The following is a 23,954-nucleotide window of genomic DNA, read 5'->3' on the forward strand; positions in this document are numbered from 1 at the left end:
CTATGATTATGTGATTTATCAACACCAGAAAAACAACATGGCAACTAAAGTATTGGCATTATCTGGCTAAACTTATACAATTAAGTGTGGTTTTATGAAGATTATTGTATGAGAGGAGTTGGCTATTTGGACTTACTGGTAAGGTAATTTCATTTTTTGTTAATATCTTTTAATTTATGAATTAATGAATTTAACTGAAGTAAGACCTAATGTGGTCAGTCATTTTGATTTCTTGACTGTTAACTATACTGCAATTTTACCGGCTGGTATATCAAAATCCAGATCAAAATGTCACTTCCACAGCAGCAGATGTACACCGGTTGATTTTAGCCTCTTTTTTTCTCATCTACCGCATGTACACAAAAAAGTGTTTACTTCAAGTGAAATTCAGGTAAAAAATGTCTCTTGTAACATTCACTCCATCACATTTTAAGTTCATATGAGAAATTGATTTTTTTCCCTCTTTTGCAGATTTCCTATCAAATTTAATTTCTTCAATGTAAGAATCCATTTCTATTCACATGAGAATCTGAAAATAAAAATAAAAAAATATTAAAAAATCTGCGTGTGAGTGTATGTCTTTATTCATTTGTGTGTTCACAAAAATATTGACAAAATGATAGTAAATATGACATTGGTATACTCCTCTAAAAGTTTCATCAAACTCTTCACAAAGGAGTCTCATTATTATGTGTCGACGTACATATCCCTGACAAACCCGATTAGCAATAAAATCTCACCCCTTCACTGTTGATGTCCCTAAATGCCAGAAAACTTTCTATTCTAATAGTTTCTTCCCTCAAACACCTAGACTTTGGAATTCCCTTCCTGCTGCCTGCTTCTCTGGCTGTACTGATATGCAGAAGTTTAAATGTAACATAAATAACATAAACAAATATCTTGTTAATCTTTTCTAGACATGGCCCCAAATAGTAGCCCCTTACATCCAAGTAGCGATATGCTTTGTAAGGGGTGAACATGAGTAAAACAAAAAAGTAAATATGACATTGGTAGGGACTACGATATTGATAAAGATCACTTTTTAGCAACATTTCACATTTCGGCAGTGCCCAACATGTCAGTCGCATCCTTGCTGTAGTTGTATCAAACCTATGCAGCTGGAACTCCAGATTTTGGTAGGGCCACCCAGGTTTGACACCAAATAACATTAGAGCCACAACCCAGCTGACAGGACTTGTCCTTTGAGAGTTTCTACCTCTGCCTGTAGCAAAGATACAGAATGTTTCTACCTCTGCATGTGTCAGATACAGAACCACAAATCAATGGCATGGAAGTGGCAATATTGTTTCTGTGTGTTCTGGGCCAAACTTTCTATGACTTCACATGCAACCTTTGAGCCTTGCTGTTCTTGATGTGGAGGAGTGGGGGGGGTAAAAACCTGCAATCTTACTGATTTATGTATGGTTGCAACCAACAGTTGTAGAGGCAGTGTGGTAGTGCCAGAGTTACATGACTAACAGAGCTTGTGTGTAAGTCCAGAAGTCAACATCAGGATCTGTCATCCTTTAGCCATCTCTGCCTCTGCATATCAAATATGGAACCACAAATCCATGGGGTAAGAATAACAATGTTGCTTCTATGCATGTACAACTACCATTCCTTTGTGTGCTCTGGACTAAACCTTCCCTGACTTTTCATGCAACCCAGAGCTTTGTTGCTTTCAGTGTCACACGTTAAAACCAGCAATCTTGCAAATTGATGGATAGTTGTGATCAACAAGGAAACAATCCAGACGCACAATCTTCAAAAGCTGCTCTACACATAACAATAACAACAACTACGAAAATCAGAAACATCTATCACATGACAGCATCCATTATATTGACATAAACTAAGAAGAAATGATAATACAATTAGAAGTGGAAAAACAACAGTCGACAACTTTGCTTTTTTAATGTTACAAAATGGAATACCTTTTAGAGTTTTAATGTTCTAGGTTCTAGGTGAGATCTTTTTTTTTGGGGGGGGACCTCTTTTACGGAAACCCTTTTAGAAAAACAGTTTTAAGAGATATGCGTATGAGAGAGAGTGAGTGAAATGTTATATAATACACACAAACAAAATAATGAGTATAAAAGTAGCAGTTCATAAAAGACATATTTTATGTATGTTTAAAAATGGTAGTCTACATTAGCTGCAATAACTTGATAACTTATGGACTGTGAATTTCCCAACTATGGAATTAGTAACATATTACTACATTACATAAAACATTTACTTTTACGACCCAATGATCCACCATTATTATTTCAAAATGTCACTTAAACAAGGGAAGTAACTCATGGTTTTGAAGTTTTATTATTTAAGTATAACTTAAAAATTTTTCTTCAAAAGCTATTTTCATTAATAAATAATTTTCTACCAAATCATTTTTTGTAATTTTTGGATCTGTTACTAATTTCGAAATGACAATTAAGTATATAACATTGCTTTTAGTTGAAATTCAATTTTTCTATTTTTATTATCATCATTCCTAACAAGGACCTTAATTTGTTTGTTTTGGCAAATACAAATTTTTCTTATTTTTGCAAATTTCTTTTCCTTTTCATTTCTATTTTGCAAATATTAATTTAAAAATAATAAAATCAAGCAGTGTCAAAAATTATGATAACATCAAGAAAAGACATGATAATTTTATCAGAAAGGTGATGTACAATAGCTCAATTTTTTTAAAAATCATAATATATTCAATGTTAAAATCAATTTAGTATTACATATGAAATGATGAGAAGAAAAAAATCAACACTTTTTCAATTAGTAAATTAACTGATATACTGGCATATTTCCAATATGACTGTTTTGTGAGTCGATATAAAAATAGAAATGAAACATAGACTATGTTGGAATATTGAAAAGTTGTTGAGTGGTCCTCTGAAATATCACTTTCTGACCAGTAACAACCATCGTTACTAATCCTTCCAGTGTTTCATTGTCTACCTGTCAAATTCAAATTACTATTATCCTTGACTTGCCTGTTGGACTTGATAAGCAGCGACTCCTTTGTAAAAAGTTTCTCACTGAGATACTTTACTTCTTTTTGTCTGACATATTCTACACGGTGCCTTCAATAAGTTTCCAGACTTTTTTCAAATAGGAACTTTTATTGATTGTATACATATGAAACTCTGGTCCCCTTTAAAGTAATATCCTCTGGCTGCAATGCACTTGTTGTACCATTCTAACAACTTGTGGAAGACTCCATCGAATTTCTCTTGTGTGAGCATGTCAATGACGCTTGTCACAGCCTCTTTCATCTCCTCAATTGTCTCATAACGACAGCCTTTAAGGTTTTCCTTGAGCTTAGGGAATAAGCAAAAGTCACAGGAAGCAAAGTCTGGACTGTAGGGAGGATGAGGAACTGTCTTGATACCCATCTTGGTCAAATAGTCAGTAACAGGGATAAAGTTGTGGACTTAGCACCCTTGCAACAAACTTCCACAAATCTTCCGCATCTTCAATTCCTTGCGAATAATTGTGTGTACACTTCTCACACTGACATCAAACTGTGCACTTATTGTCTTTATACACACATGACGGTCCTTATCCATGAAATTCTTTATTTGGCCAATCAACTATGATGTTCTGACTACTTACTCCTCCCACACCTCTTATAATCCCTGCTTTCCTTGAATCTCTCATGCCACTCAAAAAATGATGCTCAGTTCATGCATGATGGTCTAAAAGCAGTCTGAAGCATTCCATGTTTCTGTGACATTTTTCAAAGTTTAAAACAGAATTTTATTGCATATCTTCTAAAGAGTCCTTACGTCCAGATTGTATTTTTTAAATTCACCAGTTATGATAATCAGGCTTAAGTAGGGTGTATTCCAGTTTCTGCTGTAGCTGTTCATTTGAACCTGAAATCAAAAAAATTAGTCAATCACCTCATAAGATGTATAGCAATAACATACTGAATTTTCAAGAGTTTATGACGATTTTAAATGTCGGTACAAAAAGTCTGGAAACTTATTGAAAGTATCTCGTACATCCAATCCTATTTTATATTTACTAGCAAAACAAACAGCTATATTGGAAATGCTAGTATGTCGACTTATTCACTAATTAAAAAAAAATGCTTTTTTTTTTTCAATTTCATACATAATACTTAATTGATTTTGATGCTAATGCATTCAGCATATCATAATCTTTTTTTCATTAAACATAATTTAAAATTAACTGATAAGATTTGGCAACCATTATTATAATGGTTGCCAAATCTTATATATTAATAATGGCATTATAGGAGCAAGCCACTTCAATATAATCTAGCACTTTTAACTCGGAAGAAATGTTAGCTAATCAAGCACCTTCAAGACTCAGAATAATCGAAGTAATTCAATATGCTGATGATCACACACATCAAACAAACATTAGGGTTGGAGTTGGGATTCAATGTATATACTTATAACCTTAAAAATGGGAAAGATGAGAGAATTTCACAGTTAAGCTTTATACTAAAGAAAAACATAGAAACTGCTCGAAAAATGAATTGTTTTTATTTTTTATTTTATTTATTTATTTATTTTACCTAAATTCAATTCTGTGATGGATCTAAAGCAAATGCGAAAAAAAAAAATCCGTAGACCAGACCACATCCTTTCATGCGTTTTTTCTTTGGATGTTAACGTGACTCGTGTTGGATGTCATTTTAACCTTCTTTACAAAAAAGAAAGAGTATTGGGGAATTTATGCAGAATGCTTGCGAATGGAAGTGCGATCATCGGTATAAATACAAAAAATCTCATTAAAATGTTAAACAATTAAACTAAAACAGCAAAGGAGGGGAGGGGGGTGATTCATATTCGGAAATGGATTAAATTTCCCAATTGCTGATATGCGTATATCGTCCGTCAACAAGAATAATATAGAACCCTAACCCTAACTCTAACATCGTTCTACGTTAACACACGCACGCATCACGATTGTTACTATGTTCATTTGAAACGAACATAATAACGATCATAAACTTTATGGTGATTTGTTGAAAACAAACAATTTTTTTTTTTATGCACTTATCGTAAGGGGGAGGCGGAGGCACTTACTTCACTATTATTCATTAATTGTGAAATAGATGCTTACTTATAATCGCTGTAACTGACGTCACTCGTTTACAATACAAAACATCGTTTCCGTTGCCTTCACATAAGGATTAATGATTTCAGCTACACTCTGGTCAAGATCAAAGTGTAGTATCTGTTCTTCGGATGCTGCACTTCCATTTCTTGTTCTCTTTCGGTGGAGGAGAAATCCTTCACGACTGAGACAATTTTTATTTTTGTACCTTTTCTCCACGTTAAAAAACGACCCTGGTGTCTAACTCTGTCCCGTGGGGAGGCATAGTAAATAGGTACACTATTTAGTAAATTACCATTTTACATCTTTAATGGATAAATTGTACGGATGCTAATTCACCTTAAAAATGAGAATTTTACTTTTTATTTGGCGATGTTTTTGGGGAGGGGGACAGAAAAACGAAAACAAATTAAACCCATTTTTTAGAAGAAAAAAAAATGTTATTTTTTAATCCAAACCCTAAATACGGTAATGCAATTGCAGCAGCAATGCAATGCAATGCAAATGCACTAATGCAGTTTTATAGAAACTCTAAAACTTTAAATAACCATCCCTCTGAACTAGCATCTTATTTTCCCCCTTTCTTTTATTTTGTTTTGTATTGCCACATGGGCTAACGGTTAATGTTTACGTTAATGAAGGTGTTGTTTACTTCATTTACCCCAACCAGTCACCAACAACCACCACTTAAAATCCGGGTGATAACACGAAAAACGCCATAATAACTCACAATTTATCAAATTGAGTTATCGTCCCTGGTTCGCGAGAATAGATTTTACCACTTTACACACCTCCTTCAAAAGATTATTTATTTTTAAATGCGTGATTTTATGTGTCACCAGATTGCAGCTTTAACCATAGTTTTACTTCTCGCGAAAGTCTGCACCGAATGTATCGAAGAATTGTTTTTTGTGGGAATGGTTACATGGTAATAAGGAAGGGAACCAAATATTTAGGAATGTCATTTTAAAAAAAATATTCCATAATCAAAACAAACGAGAAAGAAAGAAAAATGTTTCACCTTTGCAAACATTGTTTTCCTTGTTTTATCAAATGATATTCTTCCCCCTTTTTTTAAATGTGTTGTTTGGAACATTTTGCATCAAATGTAAACAAACTTGTTTAGAAAGATCAAGTGAATACATAGTTTAAAAAAAAAAACATCAAATTGCTTGCGACATCGAAAAAAAAAAAAAAAAGGAAGTTGGCGGTGAAACTTGAAAAATAATTCCTCATAAAAAATGGACCGTGAAGACTCCTTAAAAATGGAGGTCGTTTCGAAACAGAGAAGTTCTGGGCTGCTTTTGTTTTGTAGACATTTAGAGCACGTTTGTCAAGAAAAGTATTCGAAAATCATCCACCTTGATATTATATAAAAGGACACTTATTTTATAACCGGTGTATACGAAATAGGAGTCATCAAGAGATATTTTACCGGCTGTAATGTATATTTTATAATGTAAAAATCGAAATATGTATGAATATGATTAACAAAAATATTGGTGCTTGCTTGTGTAGATTGTAGTCTTTGAAACCAACTCATTTTATGTGAAAACATTATTACGTACTTACGTGTTATGTCGAAATTTGTATAAATTCCAAAAATTACGAAAAATGAACCAGTAAAAGATGTGCTAGATATATATTTACCAAAACATCATCCACAGTTGTAATTATTTTTCTACGATCTTTTTTTATTTTTTAATGACATTTTCACCCCAAACAAAGCATAGTGCCGTTTTGATAGGGGCGGGGGCTACTATCTGACACATAATTTGCAATTAAGTAGGGAGTTGAGCAGCAAGATGTTTGTTTACATTACACTTGAACTTTTGCATGTCAGTACAGTTAAGAATGCAGGAATCCGGAAGGGAATTCCAAAGTCTAGCAGTTCTAGGGAAGAAACTATTAGAGTAGAAGGCTTTCTGGCATCTTGGGATCTCTACTGTGCAGGGAGCAGGGTTGGGATTTTGCTGCTTGCCAAGTTTGTCAGGGGGGGGGGTACAAGTGCTTGTAGTTCTTCCAAGCACCTACCATTAAAATACTTATAAAACAGGCAGAAGGATGCAATATTTTGTCGATGAGACAGAAGTTGAAGCCTAGCTGACAGTGCAAGACCTCTTAGATTGGCAACTCTCTTTTGAACCCTGTCTAAGAGTGAGAGACTACTAGCGGATGCACTAGATCAAATGTGGCAACAATACTCCATATATGGGCGAATGAGAGCCTACTCTCAGGCATAAGTAATTTTCTGGCACAGTAGAGAGAGCCCATCTTCTTTGCAGCAGCTTGGCAATACCCTCGATGTATCTATTCCAACTCATGTTCCCTGTGAATGTTAAGCCGAGGAGTTTCAACAAAGTACTTTCAGGTAATGTATCATTAACCATGGCTATTAGTGCAGGTTTCTTGTAATTATTAAAGGAAAGAAGCTTAGTCTTAGCAGCATTTAACGTGATTGTCCCCATTCCACTACAGACTGGAGGTTTTCTTCTGGGGTTTCTGCCATTGCCTTGGATATGTGTTCATTTATTTTTTCCCTTGTGTCTGTTATAGAGTGTGGTGTCATCAGCAAATATATCCATCGCAGAGATTATTCTATCAGGGAGGTCATTTATGACTATCAGGAGTAATAAAGGTCAAAGGATCGACCTGAGGCATACCCGCATTGATATCATATTGTTTTGGCATACAACCATCGAGGACACCCTGGAGTTTTCTCTTATTTAAGAGGGATTTAATTATGTTAAGTATTCATCCAGTAATACCATATGATCTGATTTTCCTGTGCCCATTTGCCATACTCTGTCAAAGAAGTGTAAGCCATGTTTATTTTCAGAACAGTTTCCGATGATTCATTGTTCTACACAAGTCCTGAGTGGTGACTGGTTTGCAGTAGACAGAACAGTTTCCGATGGTTCATTGTTCTACACAAATCCTTGGAGTTGACTGGCTTGCAGTAGACAGAACTGGAGTTGGAATTCACAAAGCAAAAGATTCTTCTCGTGTTCGGACGGCGAAAACATATGCGAAATTGCTACAGAAAGGTTTAATTTTTATGGAGCAATTCTGGTTTCTGATTGGTTGGTAGCAGAACGTGAATTAATTCGATTTGTCAGTTCTTAGCAGCATCGTTTATAAATAGAATCTCCCGACTATGCGGGATCATACCCCATAATAATCCAAAATCTACAAAGGAAAATCTGGGTGATAGTGGTCTGCTAGGTCCAAAGTAGAGTTGGAAGCTAGCTAATGAGCAAGCAAGTTAGCCTTACCGATTGCCATGCAGACAACTTCAAGATTGTTGGATAGGGGGGGGGATTGTTGTTACGTGTATAAAAATGAGTTTTGAATGTGAAATAACCACATAAAAATGATACAACTAAGTGGAACGTTTAACAGATTTACAAGTTATGATTGACTTTATGATATTTTTAACCGCTGGATGTGCGATGATAAGTCTCTCGGTTTTGAAGCATGTGTTTTCGTCTCACAGTGTCATGATGGACTCTCCTTTTCTTTGATAGAGGCGTTGAATCAAGATTGAATTTTTTGGTCTTATAAATCCAAGTTTTCGTTCTTATCTGGTCTTCCATTGTCAGGTCCATACAGAGGATGAGTTGGCCGAAATGTTGTGAAACCACAACTATGAAAGTGAGGATACCAGTCCACAAATAAATACACAAATTACTCATCTCAAAGGATTCCAATAATAAAATAATATAATGTAATAAGAGTACAAAAATGCTTAAAAAAAGAGAAAAGGTGAATCACTCATTCCATTGTTATGCCTTAATTTGTTTCAGTTTGTGTCTATCCATTGCACTTTTGTATTGTAAATGACCTTTATATATACACACTAAACAATGCTGCAAGCAAACTACATTAACCTTTTGATTTCCTACATGTGTCCATTTTAAAAAATCCTTTTGATTTACATGAGATTAAAACTTAGATATGTACACCATAAAAACTACTGCCTTTGTTATGTGTACTCTGCCTATTCCTTTTTGTTTGCCAATCAATCACATTTTTGAATTTTTGAGATGAGGATTAGTTATTTGTATTATTTGGATTTATCGGACTACTGTTCTCATCTTGAGTGTAATTTTTACAACGTTTTGGTTGATGTAACCTCCGGCCTTCTCCAGGTGTATCTTGTCGAACTTGGGAATATTTCTGTTGAACTCTGAAATTTAGACAGAATTTCGAGTGGAACCCTTTATTTACTTCACGGGGGTAGCATGCTTTTGTTCGATCAGCCTTGACTGGATAGAGGTTGGCAAGTGCTCGACTGTGCTCCAATCTATGGTACCCCCTCACCAAACTTTCACAAGAAACATTTGTCTAGCTGAAAACACTATCAATAATTTCCCCCATTCTTTATCTGTGCCTAAACCTAAATGTAGATTCCATGAACAAATCTTCTTCCTTAGAACTGTACGCCTGTGGAACTGTCTTCTGTTTTCCTGCTTTCCAGCTGACTACAATACAATCTTCAAGTTCAACGTAAACAAGTTCTTGATAAGCCATTCCACTTAAGTTAACAAATTTACTGAATTTCCATTAATAACGATTACTATATTGTCCAATTTTACTACTGTACACTCGTTAACCCTTAATCTCGAGTGGCCTCTGGGCCTTGATAAGTGGTGATGCCTATGTAAAATAAAAAATTGTACTTTTTAGTTGCCCACACTGAGGATTGAACCTTCAGGAGAATATCACTTTTTACTATTGATTTTTCCAAGTATTCTAACTACTGCGCCACGGGTTTGAATAGAATAGGAAAGACCTTTGACTCACTTTTTCCGGTTGTAACAGCAACATTTATTTCCTCATTCTCCCACCATACGTGACTTCTTGTTAAGGCTGTGACATCACTTTCACTTCTAACATGATCTCAAACATCATCCACGTCTCTAATGTAATTATCCTCTCTAACGTGCTCTTTCTCCTTTTTATAGTCTTTTCCTTTACCAGTAACATCATTTCACATGCGCACCCACGCTCTGTTATACTATAAATGAAGTATATTTATTTATCTAAACCAGAAAGTCATAGAAAGTGAATGGTGTGAGTTAATTCGAAGTCTCCATCCAATAGTCCCAGGGTCCAGGGATTAATACCATGCAAACAGTAAATTTATGAATTTGAATATCAGATTCATTGTCAGGGACTCCAAAACCCCTAAAAAAACAAATTAGAATGATAAGTGTTGTATTGTAGTTAAAAATAACATTTACCAAAAAAAGGAAATACTGATTCTTTTCGATATTTGATGTAAAAGTTGTGTTATCTATATATCTATCAAAGTGAACGTGTCTGTGTGTCTGTCTGTGTGTGTGTGTGTACATTTCCCTGTGCAATAACTCTGTCAATTTTTAGTCTACAGACTCGAAATTTGATATACAGGGTATTGAGATTTGGGAAAATCTATGTGATCGGTTTTCGGACAGAAATTTGGCTGTTAAGGGGTCAAAGTTCAACGATTTGACCTTTGAGAACTCTACCAAACTCCTCCGACAATTTTGGGTCTAAATAGTTGAAATTTTAGATATAGATTCCTTGGACATGGATCTAACTTAATAACTTGATTTGAGCTCAAAACAATAAATGTTAATGGGTCATAATAGGGGTCAAAGTTAAAAAAATTGACTTTTTTTTTTTTTTTTGCTCAGCATACACCTCCAAACACCCAGGCAATGCCGGGCACCTATGCTAGTTTTGATAATAAACCTAAAATGTATGTTATTTTATTAAATAAAAAGTTCAGTTTGAAATTCCACATAAGACTCCCAAGCCTGGTATAAAAATATGACAATAGCATATTCTTTTCCTTGTTTCGGTTCTCAAACATATATCCATTGATTCCCAAACCAAAAAGATGTGCTGAAGAGGTTACACCACCTAAAATAATGTATATATAACAATTAAGATGAAGATAGTCTGATTAATAGAAATAATATAAATGATCAAACATAAGTATTTCCTTTGTTTCTAATCCTTTAATTATATAAAAGAAACATTGTGTGTGTTTGAGTTTGTTTCCTATTGATTCAGAAATGACTGGACCAATTTTTTAAAATTTCCAAAGTTACTTAATGTGTCTGGGAGTGTTCTTACATAGGTTTTGTATTGTAATGCATCTGATAAGTATCGAAAGTCAGTAATCGGAAAAATCCGATAAAAAAAGGAAGTTCGATTTTGACCAAAGTTAACACTTTTATACAACCTAATATCACAAGTGCATTTGAGAAATTTTATCATCGTACAAGCAGAAAGGACTAGCCTATAAAATTAACTGTAGACACTTTATAAGACAGAGGCATGTTCGAAACTAATTTTTCTTTTTAGAGCATAACTGAATTAGGATATTTGACTTTTGTACATTTAAGTTTAATTCAAATAATTATGTAAAAATAATTTCATAAAATCAACAATTGGTTCTTTGATAAGACAGGGGTGTGTTCAAAATAAATCATTCTGTTTAAAGCAGAATTGAACCATGATACTTGACTTTTGCATTTTAAATTTAAGTGAAACCATTATTTACAGATAATTTTATAAAATCTACAGTGCAATGTAGACTACAGTGTATTGTGAACTAAGTTACTACACGGACGTATATGAAGCTTCTTCCTGGTACATTGCAGGAAGGGAGGGATCTCTAACTAGAGGAAGCAATCAATCGATTTGATTAAAAAACTGGCGATTTCACTGATTTCAAATGATAATAAAACTATGATAGGTTGGAACATTTATTGATCCTCATTCAATCTCAGACAACATTGGATATCTCTACTAGTTAATTGATAAATTTAACTTCTTCCTTATTTATATTTTATTGTAAGTCTTGATACCACATGATTCAGAAATGCTTGCACTTACTTCTCATGAGAACAGAATATAAACACGTATCACATTATTTTTTATATCACATAAAGGAAAAAAATTGCATTTTGTGTGAGCAAGTAAACTAAAGAACTTTGATGAATCCAACGATAGGTTAAAAAATATGGCCATAGAAGGAAATAGAGTAAAAGCAAAAACCTGTAGTTGCAAAAATAAAAAGGTAAGATATTTAATACCTTGCATACAACAAAGGTAGCAAATTTGAAGGGAATGATAGAGAAACTAAACAAGGAAAAATGGCAACAGTCTAATTTAACAGGGCCTCAACCAAGTTGAGAGCATTTTTTTTGTACTCTAAAATTTACTCAATAAGATATTGGTCTATTTTAGAAGTAATGTAATTTGATTCTGTCCTGTTTTTCAAAAAACAGTTGAGAAAACAGGACCTTTGATATGAGCTTTCAGAGAATTTATATGAGAAAAGGTTTTGCTACATATATCACAACAAAACGGTATCTCTTCACTATGCATTTTAATGTGGGTTTTCAAAGTTTGTGATCATAAATAAAACATATTTTACAAACAAAAATATGAAGTCTCTTTAGTATGTAGTGCATACAAAGTTTTCAAGTATAATTTTTAGCAAAGGCTTTATCACAATTTATACTTTCCAGAAAAGGCTTTGCTGCATATTCCAGAGATAAAAGGAGTTTTTCTATCTTTTTGTTTTTATTTCATTTTAGCTCAGTTAATTCTCAGAGATCAAGCACTCCTATCCCAACTTTTAATATGGACCTTAAAGATTTTAAGGCTTCATTTATCGAAGATGTTTGGTCACAAAAAAAAAATGTATTTTTACCTGTATAAGTTTCCATAACTTTTCCAAAATAATTTTACGAACCATTTTTATATGCAAACGGAAAATGTATTTTCACCTGCATAAATTTGTATAGTTTTTGCAAAAATTTTACAAGGCATTTTTTTACATGCAAACGGAAATCTTTTCAGCATGAATTCGCATATGTGTTTTCAGAGAAACATTATGCGAAAAAGCTCTGTTACAAAGTTTACAAGGATATGGAGTTTCTCCAGTATGTATTCTGCCATGACTTTGCAATTTATCCTTTCTCGAAAATGCCTTTCCACAGACAGCACAAGGAAATGGTAATTCGCCAGTATGAATTTTCATGTGGTTCTTTAGAGTACAATTATAAGAAAAAGCTTTGTTGCATATCGTACATGGATATGGAGTCTCGCCTGTATGAGTTCTCATATGGAGTTTTAACTTTTCTTTTCGAGAAAAAGCTTTAGCACACACTTCACAAACAAACGCACTCTCTCCAGTATGAATTACGACATGAGCGTTCAAAGAAGATCGATGTGAAAAACTTTTGCCACAAATTCCACATGAATATGGAGTCACTCCAGTATGAGTTCTTATATGGACTTGTAATTTATCTTTTCTCGAAAAAGCTTTGTTACAGACAGCACAAAGGAATGGCAATTCATTGGTATGAATTCTCATATGGTTTTTTAGAGTGCAATTATAAGAAAAGCCTTTGCCACATAACGTACAAGAAAACGGCCTCTCTCCAGTATGAATTCTCATGTGACGTTTTAACTGTTCGTCTTTAGAAAAGGTCTTATCACAGATTGTACATGTATGTAGAGACTTCATCGTCTGTGTTTCCAAACAATATAAATCTAACTCTTTCTTTATAGATAAATCTTTGTCGAACATTTCAAGTTTAAATGGAGTCACCTTAGCGTGACTTTTTAGATGTGCTTCCAAATCGTCTTTCATTAAGAAAGCGTCATTACATACTTCACAACGGAATATCATTTTCTCAATCTCCTCGTTGTAGGCATCTAAAGTATTTAACTCTTTTTTTATAGAAAAACATATGTCATGTATTTCAATTGCCTCAGTGTGACTTTTTACATGTACTTCCAAATCACCCTTTTCGAAAAATGTTTCATCACACACTTGGCAAGAAAACCTTGCTTCAGCCGAATTATGAGAGAAGTTTTTCTCATAGATTTTATAACGGTATGCGTTTTCCCTTCTTTTTTGCAATTTTCTTACCTTTTTGTTTTTATTGGGAATGAGGTGCCCCACCGATGTACCAGCATTTTCCCCAGTATGCATTTGCGAGTGAGATCTTGCCTCTTCAGTTGCATTATGAGAGGAATTTTTCTCACACATGCTACAACAGTAAGAATTTTTTCCGTTATGTGTTCGCATGTGAGATTTCAATTTAGCCTTTCGAGAAAATTCTTTGCCACATACTTCACAAACAAAAGGATTCTCTCCTACTTGGCTCTTAAAACGAGATTTCAAATCCGCTGCTGGAAATGCTCTGTCAGACATATTAGAAGAAAATGTAGTTTTTGTTGTATGAGTTTTTATATCTATTTTTCTAGAAGATGTTTTATCAAGCACATCACACACCACAGATGTCTCTTCATGTGTGATAATGTGATTTTTCAAACCATCTTCCACTGAAAATGTTTTTTGACAAATATTACAAGAAAATAGACTTTCTGCTGAATCAGTTTCTGAGTCCTTTTTTTGAGAAAAATTTTTATCAACCACAGGTGTGTCTTCATGAGTCATAATGTGATTTTTTAAACCATTTTTTGTTGAAAATGATGTTTTACATGTATCACAAAGAAATAAAGTTTCTATTTCATTATTTTCTACGTGATTTTCTTGGTTTATGCTTTTACAAGTTTCATCAAACACTTTACAAAACAAAAGACTCTCTGTATCATGTGTTTTAATATGAATATTTAAACTATCATTTGTCAAAAAAATATTTTTACAAATATTACATGAAATTGAAGTTTCTTCTGTATGAGTTTCCACCTCTACTTTTTTAGAAGTTTTATCAAACACTTTAGAAACCAAAGCTGTCTTTTGATCATGTATTGTAATGTGAGTTTTCAAAACATCTTCTGTTGAAAATGTTTTTTTACAAATATTACAGGAAAATGGAGTTTCTGTTAAATCAGTTTCTGTCTCTTTTTTTCTAGAAGTTTTATCAACCATAGATGTTTCTTCATGTGTTATAATGTGATTTTCCAAACCATTTTTTGTTGAAAATGATGTTTTACATATATCACAAGGAAATAAAGTTTTGCCTTCATAAGTTTCTATGTGATTTTCTTGATCTATGTTTTTAAGAGTTTCATCAAACTTTTTACAAGTCAAAGAATCTGTGTTGTGTGTTGTAATATGACTATTCAAAACATCTTTTGTTAAAAATGTTTTTTTACAAATATTACAAGAAAATGAACTTTCTACTGAATCAGTGCCTGTGCCTATTTCTTTAGAAAAACTTTTATCAACCATAGATGTTTCTTCATGTGTCATAATGTGATTTCTTAAACCGTCTTTTGTTGAAAATATTGTTTTACATAAATCACAAGAAAATAAAGTTTCTTCTTCATTAATTTCCATGTGATTTTCTTCATCTATGTTTCTAAACGTTTCATCAAACACTTTACAAACCAAAGGAGTATCTTCAACATGTGTCGTAATGTGAGTTTTCACACTATCTTCTGTTGAAAATGTTTTTTCACACATATTACAAGAAAAAAGAGTTTCTCCTTTCTGAGTTTCAATGTGATTTTCTTGGTCTACTCCTTTAAAGGTTTTATCAAATATTTCACAAACCAAATGAGTCTCTTCATCATGTGTTGCAACATGAGTTTTCACACTATTTTCTGTTGAAAATGTTTTCTTACATATATTACAAGAAAATAGAGTATCCCCCATGTGAGTTTCTATATTATTTTCTTGGTTGACTTCACTAAAGGTTTCATCAAATACTTCAAATACCAAAGGAGTTTTTTCATGTGTTGCAAGGTGAGTTTTCACACTATCTTCTGTTAAAAATGTTTTTTCACACATATTACAAGAAAATAAAGTGTCTACTGTTTGAGTGTGTATGTGATTTTCTTGATCTACTCCTGTAACGGTTTCATCAAACTCTTCGCAAACCAAAGGAGTCTCTTTATCATGTGTCTTAATGTGAGCTTTCACACTATCTTCTGTTAAAAATGTTTTTTGACATGCATTACAAGAAAATAGAGTATCCTCCATGTGAGTTTCTATATTATTTTCTTGGTCTATTCCTCTAAAAGCTTCATCAAACACCGCACAGATCAAAGGAGTCTCTTCAACTTGTGTTATAATGTGAGTCTTTATATTATCTTCGGTTAAAAATGTTTTTTCATATGTATTACAAGAAATGACAGTATCCCCGATGTGAGTGTCTAAATGATTTTCTTGGTCTACTCCTCTAAAAGTTTCAAACTCTTCACAGCCAAAGGAGTCTCTTTATCATGTGTCATAATGTGAGCTTTCACACAATCTTCTGTTAAAAATGTTTTTTTGCACGTATTACAAGAAAACAGAATTTCTTCTTCTTTAGATTCCATATTATTACCTCGGTTTATTTTTCTATTAAAAGCTTTATCAAGCATTTCACAAACCAAAGGAGCTGTGTGGTCCTAATAGGAATTTTTAAACCAATCTCCTGTTAGATTTTTCCACACATAACAAAAAAGTTTTACCACTAAGCTGTCACCTGAAGTTCCATCTATCAATATTCTGCTGTCTTTTAAGTAACAAAAAATATTTAAGTTATTTTCACTTAAAAAATAATTAGTGTATATGTCACAAGTGTGTAAAATTGCAACATAATTAACAGTTGTGAAATCATAAAGAAAGGAAAACAATAATTTAGTGCTAACAAAGTAGATTAAATTCTCTATTGACCATTATACTTGTAACACAGAGATTTTAGCATTTCAGAATTTTATTTCTATGATTATGTGATTTATCAACACCAGAAAAACAACATGGCAACTAAAGTATTGGCATTATCTGGCTAAACTTATACAATTAAGTGTGGTTTTATGAAGATTATTGTATGAGAGGAGTTGGCTATTTGGACTTACTGGTAAGGTAATTTCATTTTTTGTTAATATCTTTTAATTTATGAATTAATGAATTTAACTGAAGTAAGACCTAATGTGGTCAGTCATTTTGATTTCTTGACTGTTAACTATACTGCAATTTTACCGGCTGGTATATCAAAATCCAGATCAAAATGTCACTTCCACAGCAGCAGATGTACACCGGTTGATTTTAGCCTCTTTTTTTCTCATCTACCGCATGTACACAAAAAAGTGTTTACTTCAAGTGAAATTCAGGTAAAAAATGTCTCTTGTAACATTCACTCCATCACATTTTAAGTTCATATGAGAAATTGATTTTTTTTCCTCTTTTGCAGATTTCCTATCAAATTTAATTTCTTCAATGTAAGAATCCATTTCTATTCACATGAGAATCTGAAAATAAAAATAAAAAAATATTAAAAAATCTGCGTGTGAGTGTATGTCTTTATTCATTTGTGTGTTCACAAAAATATTGACAAAATGATAGTAAATATGACATTGGTATACTCCTCTAAAAGTTTCATCAAACTCTTCACAAAGGAGTTTCATTATTATGTGTCGACGTACATATCCCTGACAAACCCGATTAGCAATAAGATCTCACCCCTTCACTGTTGATGTCCCTAAATGCCAGAAAACTTTCTATTCTAATAGTTTCTTCCCTCAAACAGCTAGACTTTGGAATTCCCTTCCTGCTGCCTGCTTCTCTGGCTGTACTGATATGCAGAAGTTTAAATGTAACATAAATAACATAAACAAATATCTTGTTAATCTTTTCTAGACATGGCCCCAAATAGTAGCCCCTTACATCCAAGTAGCGATATGCTTTGTAAGGGGTGAACATGAGTAAAACAAAAAAGTAAATATGACATTGGTAGGGACTACGATATTGATAAAGATCACTTTTTAGCAACATTTCACATTTCGGCAGTGCCCAACATGTCAGTCGCATCCTTGCTGTAGTTGTATCAAACCTATACAGCTGGAACTCCAGATTTTGGTAGGGCCACCCAGGTTTGACACCAAATAACATTAGAGCCACAACCCAGCTGACAGGACTTGTCCTTTGAGAGTTTCTACCTCTGCCTGTAGCAAAGATACAGAATGTTTCTACCTCTGCATGTGTCAGATACAGAACCACAAATCAATGGCATGGAAGTGGCAATATTGTTTCTGTGTGTTCTGGGCCAAACTTTCTATGACTTCACATGCAACCTTTGAGCCTTGCTGTTATTGTTGTGGAGGAGTGGGGGGGTAAAAACCTGCAATCTTACTGATTTATGTATGGTTGCAACCAACAGTTGTAGAGGCAGTGTGGTAGTGCCAGAGTTACATGACTAACAGAGCTTGTGTGTAAGTCCAGAAGTAAACATCAGGATCTGTCATCCTTTAGCCATCTCTGCCTCTGCATATCAAATATGGAACCACAAATCCATGGGGTAAGAATAACAATGTTGCTTCTATGCATGTACAACTACCATTCCTTTGTGTGCTCTGGACTAAACCTTCCCTGACTTTTCATGCAACCGCTGAGCTTTGTTGCTTTCAGTGTCACACGTTAAAACCAGCAATCTTGCAAATTGATGGATAGTTGTGATCAACAAGGAAACAATCCAGACGCACAATCTTCAAAAGCTGCTCTACACATAACAATAACAACAACTACGAAAATCAGAAACATCTATCACATGACAGCATCCATTATATTGACATAAACTAAGAAGAAATGATAATACAATTAGAAGTGGAAAAACAACAGTCGACAACTTTGCTTTTTTAATGTTACAAAATGGAATACCTTTTAGAGTTTTAATGTTCTAGGTTCTAGGTGAGATCTTTTTTTTTGGGGGGGGGACCTCTTTTACGGAAACCCTTTTAGAAAAACAGTTTTAAGAGATATGCGTATGAGAGAGAATGAGTGAAATGTTATATAATACACACAAACAAAATAATGAGTATAAAAGCAGCAGTTCATAAAAGACATATTTTATTTATTTTTAAAAATGGTAGTCTACATTAGCTGCAATAACTTGATAATTTATGGACTGTGAATTTCCCAACTATGGAATTAGTAACATATTACTACATTACATAAAACATTTACTTTTACGACCCAATGATCCACCATTATTATTTCAAAATGTCACTTAAACAAGGGAAGTAACTCATGGTTTTGAAGTTTTATTATTTTTTTTTTTTTTTTTTTTTTTTTTTACATAGGCATCACCACATTATCAAGGCCAAGAGGCCACTCAAGGATAAGGGTTAAAGAGTGTACAGTAGAAATTGGACAATATAGTAGTCATTAGTAATGAAAATTTGGTAAATTTGATAACTTATATGGAACGGCTAATCAAGAACTTATTTACGTTAGACTTGAAGACAGCCATATTGTAGTCAGCCGGAAAGCAGGAAAACGGAAGACAATTCCACAGGCGTGCAGTTCTAAGAAAGAAGCTTTGTTCATGGAATCTACGTTTAGGTTTAGGCACAGATAAAGAGTGGGGGGAATTATTGATAGTGTTTACAGCTAGACGAGTGTTTCTTGTGAAAGTTTGGCGAGGGGGGACCATAGATTGAAGCTCAGTCGAACACTTTCCATGAAAATAACGATACATCAGAGACAAACTCGCAACATCTCTTCTGTGAGATAGAGGTTGCAAGGAAGAGAAAAGGACATCTCCTACGAGGCTACGAAGTCTATTTTGAACTCTATCAAGGCAGGCCAAGTCCTTTCTAGCAGCTCCTGCCCAGATGTGGCAACAGTATTCCATCCTTGGACATACCAGGCTCTTATATAGATAGAGAATAGCATCAGCAGTGAGATATCTACCGGATCGATAGAAAGATCCCACCATTTTTCCAGCGACCTTGGCAACAGATTTGATGTACGTGTTCCATTTAAGATCAGGAGTAATGGTCAAGCCAAGAAGCTTGTTAAAACTTGAGGCCTCCTGAAGACGAGAGCCATTTATTTCAATTGATGCCAGATGTGGATCAGAATGTTGATGATGTAAAGAGAGAAGCTTGGTTTTAGATGCATTAAAAGTAACCAGCCACTCCTTATCCCATTGCACTACGTGCTCAAGATCAGAGGAGAGAGAATTGGAGAGAACTTGGTCGTTTACTGTCTTAGATGTGCTACCATAAATGGTAGTGTCGTCAGCATAGATGTCTACAAATGATGTAAGAATAAAAATTTTTCTTCAAAAGCTATTTTCATTAATAAATAATTTTCTACCAAATCATTTTTTGTAATTTTTGGATATGTTACTAATTTCGAAATGACAATTAAGTATATAACATTGCTTTTAGTTGAAATTCAATTTTTCTATTTTTATTATCATCATTCCTAACAAGGACCTTAATTTGTTTGTTTTGGCAAATACGAATTTTTCTTATTTTTGCAAATTTCTTTTCCTTTTCATTTCTATTTTGCAAATATTAATTTAAAAATAATAAAATCAAGCAGTGTTAAAAATTATGATAACATCAAGAAAAGACATGATAATTTTATCAGAAAGGTGATGTACAATAGCTCAATTTTTTTTTAAATCATAATATGTTCAATGTAATAGCGTTAAAATCAATTTAGTATTACGTATGAAATGATGAGAAGAAAAAAATCAACACTTTTTCAATTAGTAAATTAACTGATATACTGGCATATTTCCAATATGACTGTTTTGTGAGTCGATATAAAAATAGAAATGAAACATAGACTATGTTGGAATATTGAAAAGTTGTTGAGTGGTCCTCTTAAATATCACTTTCTGACCAGTAACAACCATCGTTACTAATCCTTCCAGTGTTTCATTGTCTACCTGTCAAATTCAAATTACTATTATCCTTGACTTGCCTGTTGGACTTGATAAGCAGCGACTCCTTTGTAAAAAGTTTCTCACTGAGATACTTTACTTCTTTTTGTCTGACATATTCTACACGGTGCCTTCAATAAGTTTCCAGACTTTTTTCAAATAGGAACTTTTATTGATTGTATACATATGAAACTCTGGTCCCCTTTAAAGTAATATCCTCTGGCTGCAATGCACTTGTTGTACCATTCTAACAACTTGTGGAAGACTCCATCGAATTTCTCTTGTGTGAGCATGTCAATGACGCTTGTCACAGCCTCTTTCATCTCCTCAATTGTCTCATAACGACAGCCTTTAAGGTTTTCTTTGAGCTTAGGGAATAAGCAAAAGTCACAGGAAGCAAAGTCTGGACTGTAGGGAGGATGAGGAACTGTCTTGATACCCATCTTGGTCAAATAGTCAGTAACAAGGATAAAGTTGTGGACTGAGCAACCTTGCAACAAACTTCCACAGATCTTCCGCATCTTCAATTCCTTGCGAATAATTGTGTGTACACTTCTCACACTGACATCAAACTGTGCACTTATTGTCTTTATACACACATGACGGTCCTTATCCATGAAATTCTTTATTTGGCCAATCAACTATGATGTTCTGACTACCTTACTCCTCCCACACCTCTTATAATCCCTGCTTTCCTTGAATCTTTCATGCCACTCAAAAAATGATGCTCAATTCATGCAAGATGGTCTAAAAGCAGTCTGAAGCATTCCATGTTTCCGTGACATTTTTCAAAGTTTAAAATAGAATTTTATTGCATATCTTCTAAAGTGTCCTTACGTCCAGATTGTATTTTTTAAATTCACCAGTTATGATAATCAGGCTTAAGTAGGGTGTATTCCAGTTTCTGCTGTAGCTGTTCATTTGAACCTGAAATCAAAAAAATTAGTCAATCACCTCATAAGATGTATAGCAATAACATACTGAATTTTCAAGAGTTTATGACGATTTTAAATGCCGGTACAAAAGGTCTGGAAACTTATTGAAAGTATCTCGTACATCCAATCCTATTTTATATTTACTAGCAAAACAAACAGCTATATTGGAAATGCTAGTATGTCGACTTATTCATTAATTGAAAAAAAATGCTTTTTTTTTTTCAATTTCATACATAATACTTAATTGATTTGGATGCTAATGCATTCAGCACATAATAATCTTTTTTTCATTAAACATAATTTAAAATTAACTGATAAGATTTGGCAACAATTATTATAATGGTTGCCAAATCTTATATATTAATAATGGCATTATAGGAGCAAGAAGCCACTTCAATATAATCTAGCACTTTTAACTCGGAAGAAATGTTAGCTAATCAAGCACCTTCAAGACTCAGAATAATCGAAGTAATTCAATATGCTGATGATCACACACATCAAACAAACATTAGGGTTGGGGTTGGGATTCAATGTATATACTTATAACCTTAAAAATGGGAAAGATGAGAGAATTTCACAGTTAAGCTTTATACTAAAGAAAAACATAGAAACTGCTCGAAAAATGAATTGTTTTTATTTTTTATTTTATTTATTTATTTATTTTACCTAAATTCAATTCTGTGATGGATCTAAAGCAAATGCGAAAAAAAAAATCCGTAGACCACGTCCTTTCATGCGTTTTTTCTTTGGATGTTAACGTGACTCGTGTTGGATGTCATTTTAACCTTCTTTACAAAAAAGAAAGAGTATTGGGGAATTTATGCAGAATGCTTGCGAATGGAAGTGCGATCATCGGTATAAATACAAAAAATCTCATTAAAATGTTAAACAATTAAACTAAAACAGCAAAGGAGGGGAGGGGGGTGATTCATATTCGGAAATGGATTAAATTTCCCAAGTGCTGATATGCGTATATCGTCCGTCAACAAGAATAATATAGAACCCTAACCCTAACTCTAACATCGTTCTACGTTAACACACGCACGCATCACGATTGTTACTATGTTCATTTGAAACGAACATAAACTTTATGGTGATTTGTTGAAAACAAACAATTTTTTTTTTATGCACTTATCGTATGGGGGAGGCGGAGGCACTTACTTCACTATTATTCATTAATTGTGAAATAGATGCTTACTTATAATCGCTGTAACTGACGTCACTCGTTTACAATACAAAACATCGTTTCCGTTGCCTTCACATAAGGATTAATGATTTCAGCTACACTATTTAGTAAATTACCATTTTACATCTTTAATGGATAAATTGTACGGATGCTAATTCACCTTAAAAATGAGAATTTTACTTTTTATTTGGCGATGTTTTTGGGGAGGGGGACAGAAAAACGAAAACAAATTAAACCCATTTTTTAGAAGAAAAAAAAAAGTTACTTTTTAATCCAAACCCTAAATACGGTAATGCAATGCAATGCATGTATGCAGTTTTATAGAAACTCTAAAACTTTAAATAACCATCCCTCTGAACTAGCATCTTATTTTCCCCCTTTCTTTTATTTTGTATTGCCACATGGGCTAACGGTTAATGTTTACGTTAATGAAGGTGTTGTTTACTTCATTTACCCCAACCAGTCACCAACAACCACCACTTAAAATCCGGGTGATAACACGAAAAACGCCATAATAACTCACAATTTATCAAATTGAGTTATCGTCCCTGGTTCGCGAGAATAGATTTTACCACTTTACACACCTCCTTCAAAAGATTATTTATTTTTAAATGCGTGATTTTATGTGTCACCAGATTGCAGCTTTAACCATAGTTTTACTTCACGCGAAAGTCTGCACCGAATGTATCGAAGAATTGTTTTTTGTGGGAATGGTTACATGGTAATAAGGAAGGGAACCAAATATTTAGGAATGTCATTTTAAAAAAAATATTCCATAATCAAAACAAACGAGAAAGAAAGAAAAATGTTTCACCTTTGCAAACATTGTTTTCCTTGTTTTATCAAATGATATTCTTCCCCCTTTTTTTAAATGTGTTGTTTGGAACATTTTGCATCAAATGTAAACAAACTTGTTTAGAAAGATCAAGTGAATACATAGTTTAAAAAAAAAAACATCAAATTGCTTGCGACATCGAAAAAAAAAAAAAAGGAAGTTGGCGGTGAAATTTGAAAAATAATTCCTCATAAAAAATGGACCGTGAAGACTCCTTAAAAATGGAGGTCGTTTCGAAACAGAGAAGTTCTGGGCTGCTTTTG

General features: G+C 33.5%; 1 protein-coding gene across 3 annotated transcripts in view; it reads right to left on the reverse strand.

Moving 5' to 3' along the window:
* Window positions 1-405: 405 nt before the first annotated feature.
* Window positions 406-23,954, reverse strand: part of LOC145291298 (calaxin-like) — a 174,636-nt gene continuing 151,087 nt past the window's right edge. The window contains exons 1-3 of one of the 3 annotated variants that reach the window (XR_013869378.1): window positions 23,671-23,856; window positions 12,809-17,310; window positions 406-529 (exon numbers count right to left, since the gene is read on the reverse strand). Coding sequence is in view for 1 of the 3 variants with exons in the window: in XM_080136976.1 (XP_079993102.1) it covers window positions 12,932-16,057 (3,126 nt within the window). In the remaining 2 variants the exon portion in view is untranslated. Of the gene's footprint in view, window positions 530-12,153; window positions 17,311-23,670; window positions 23,857-23,954 lie in introns of those variants that run through there. The other 2 variants (XM_080136976.1, XM_080136979.1) reach the window with 2 other exon arrangements.

The sequence above is a fragment of the Euprymna scolopes genome, chromosome 12, assembly GCF_053919585.1.
Source record: "Euprymna scolopes isolate OS-2025 chromosome 12, ASM5391958v1, whole genome shotgun sequence".
NCBI classification, from domain to species: domain Eukaryota; kingdom Metazoa; phylum Mollusca; class Cephalopoda; order Sepiida; family Sepiolidae; genus Euprymna; species Euprymna scolopes.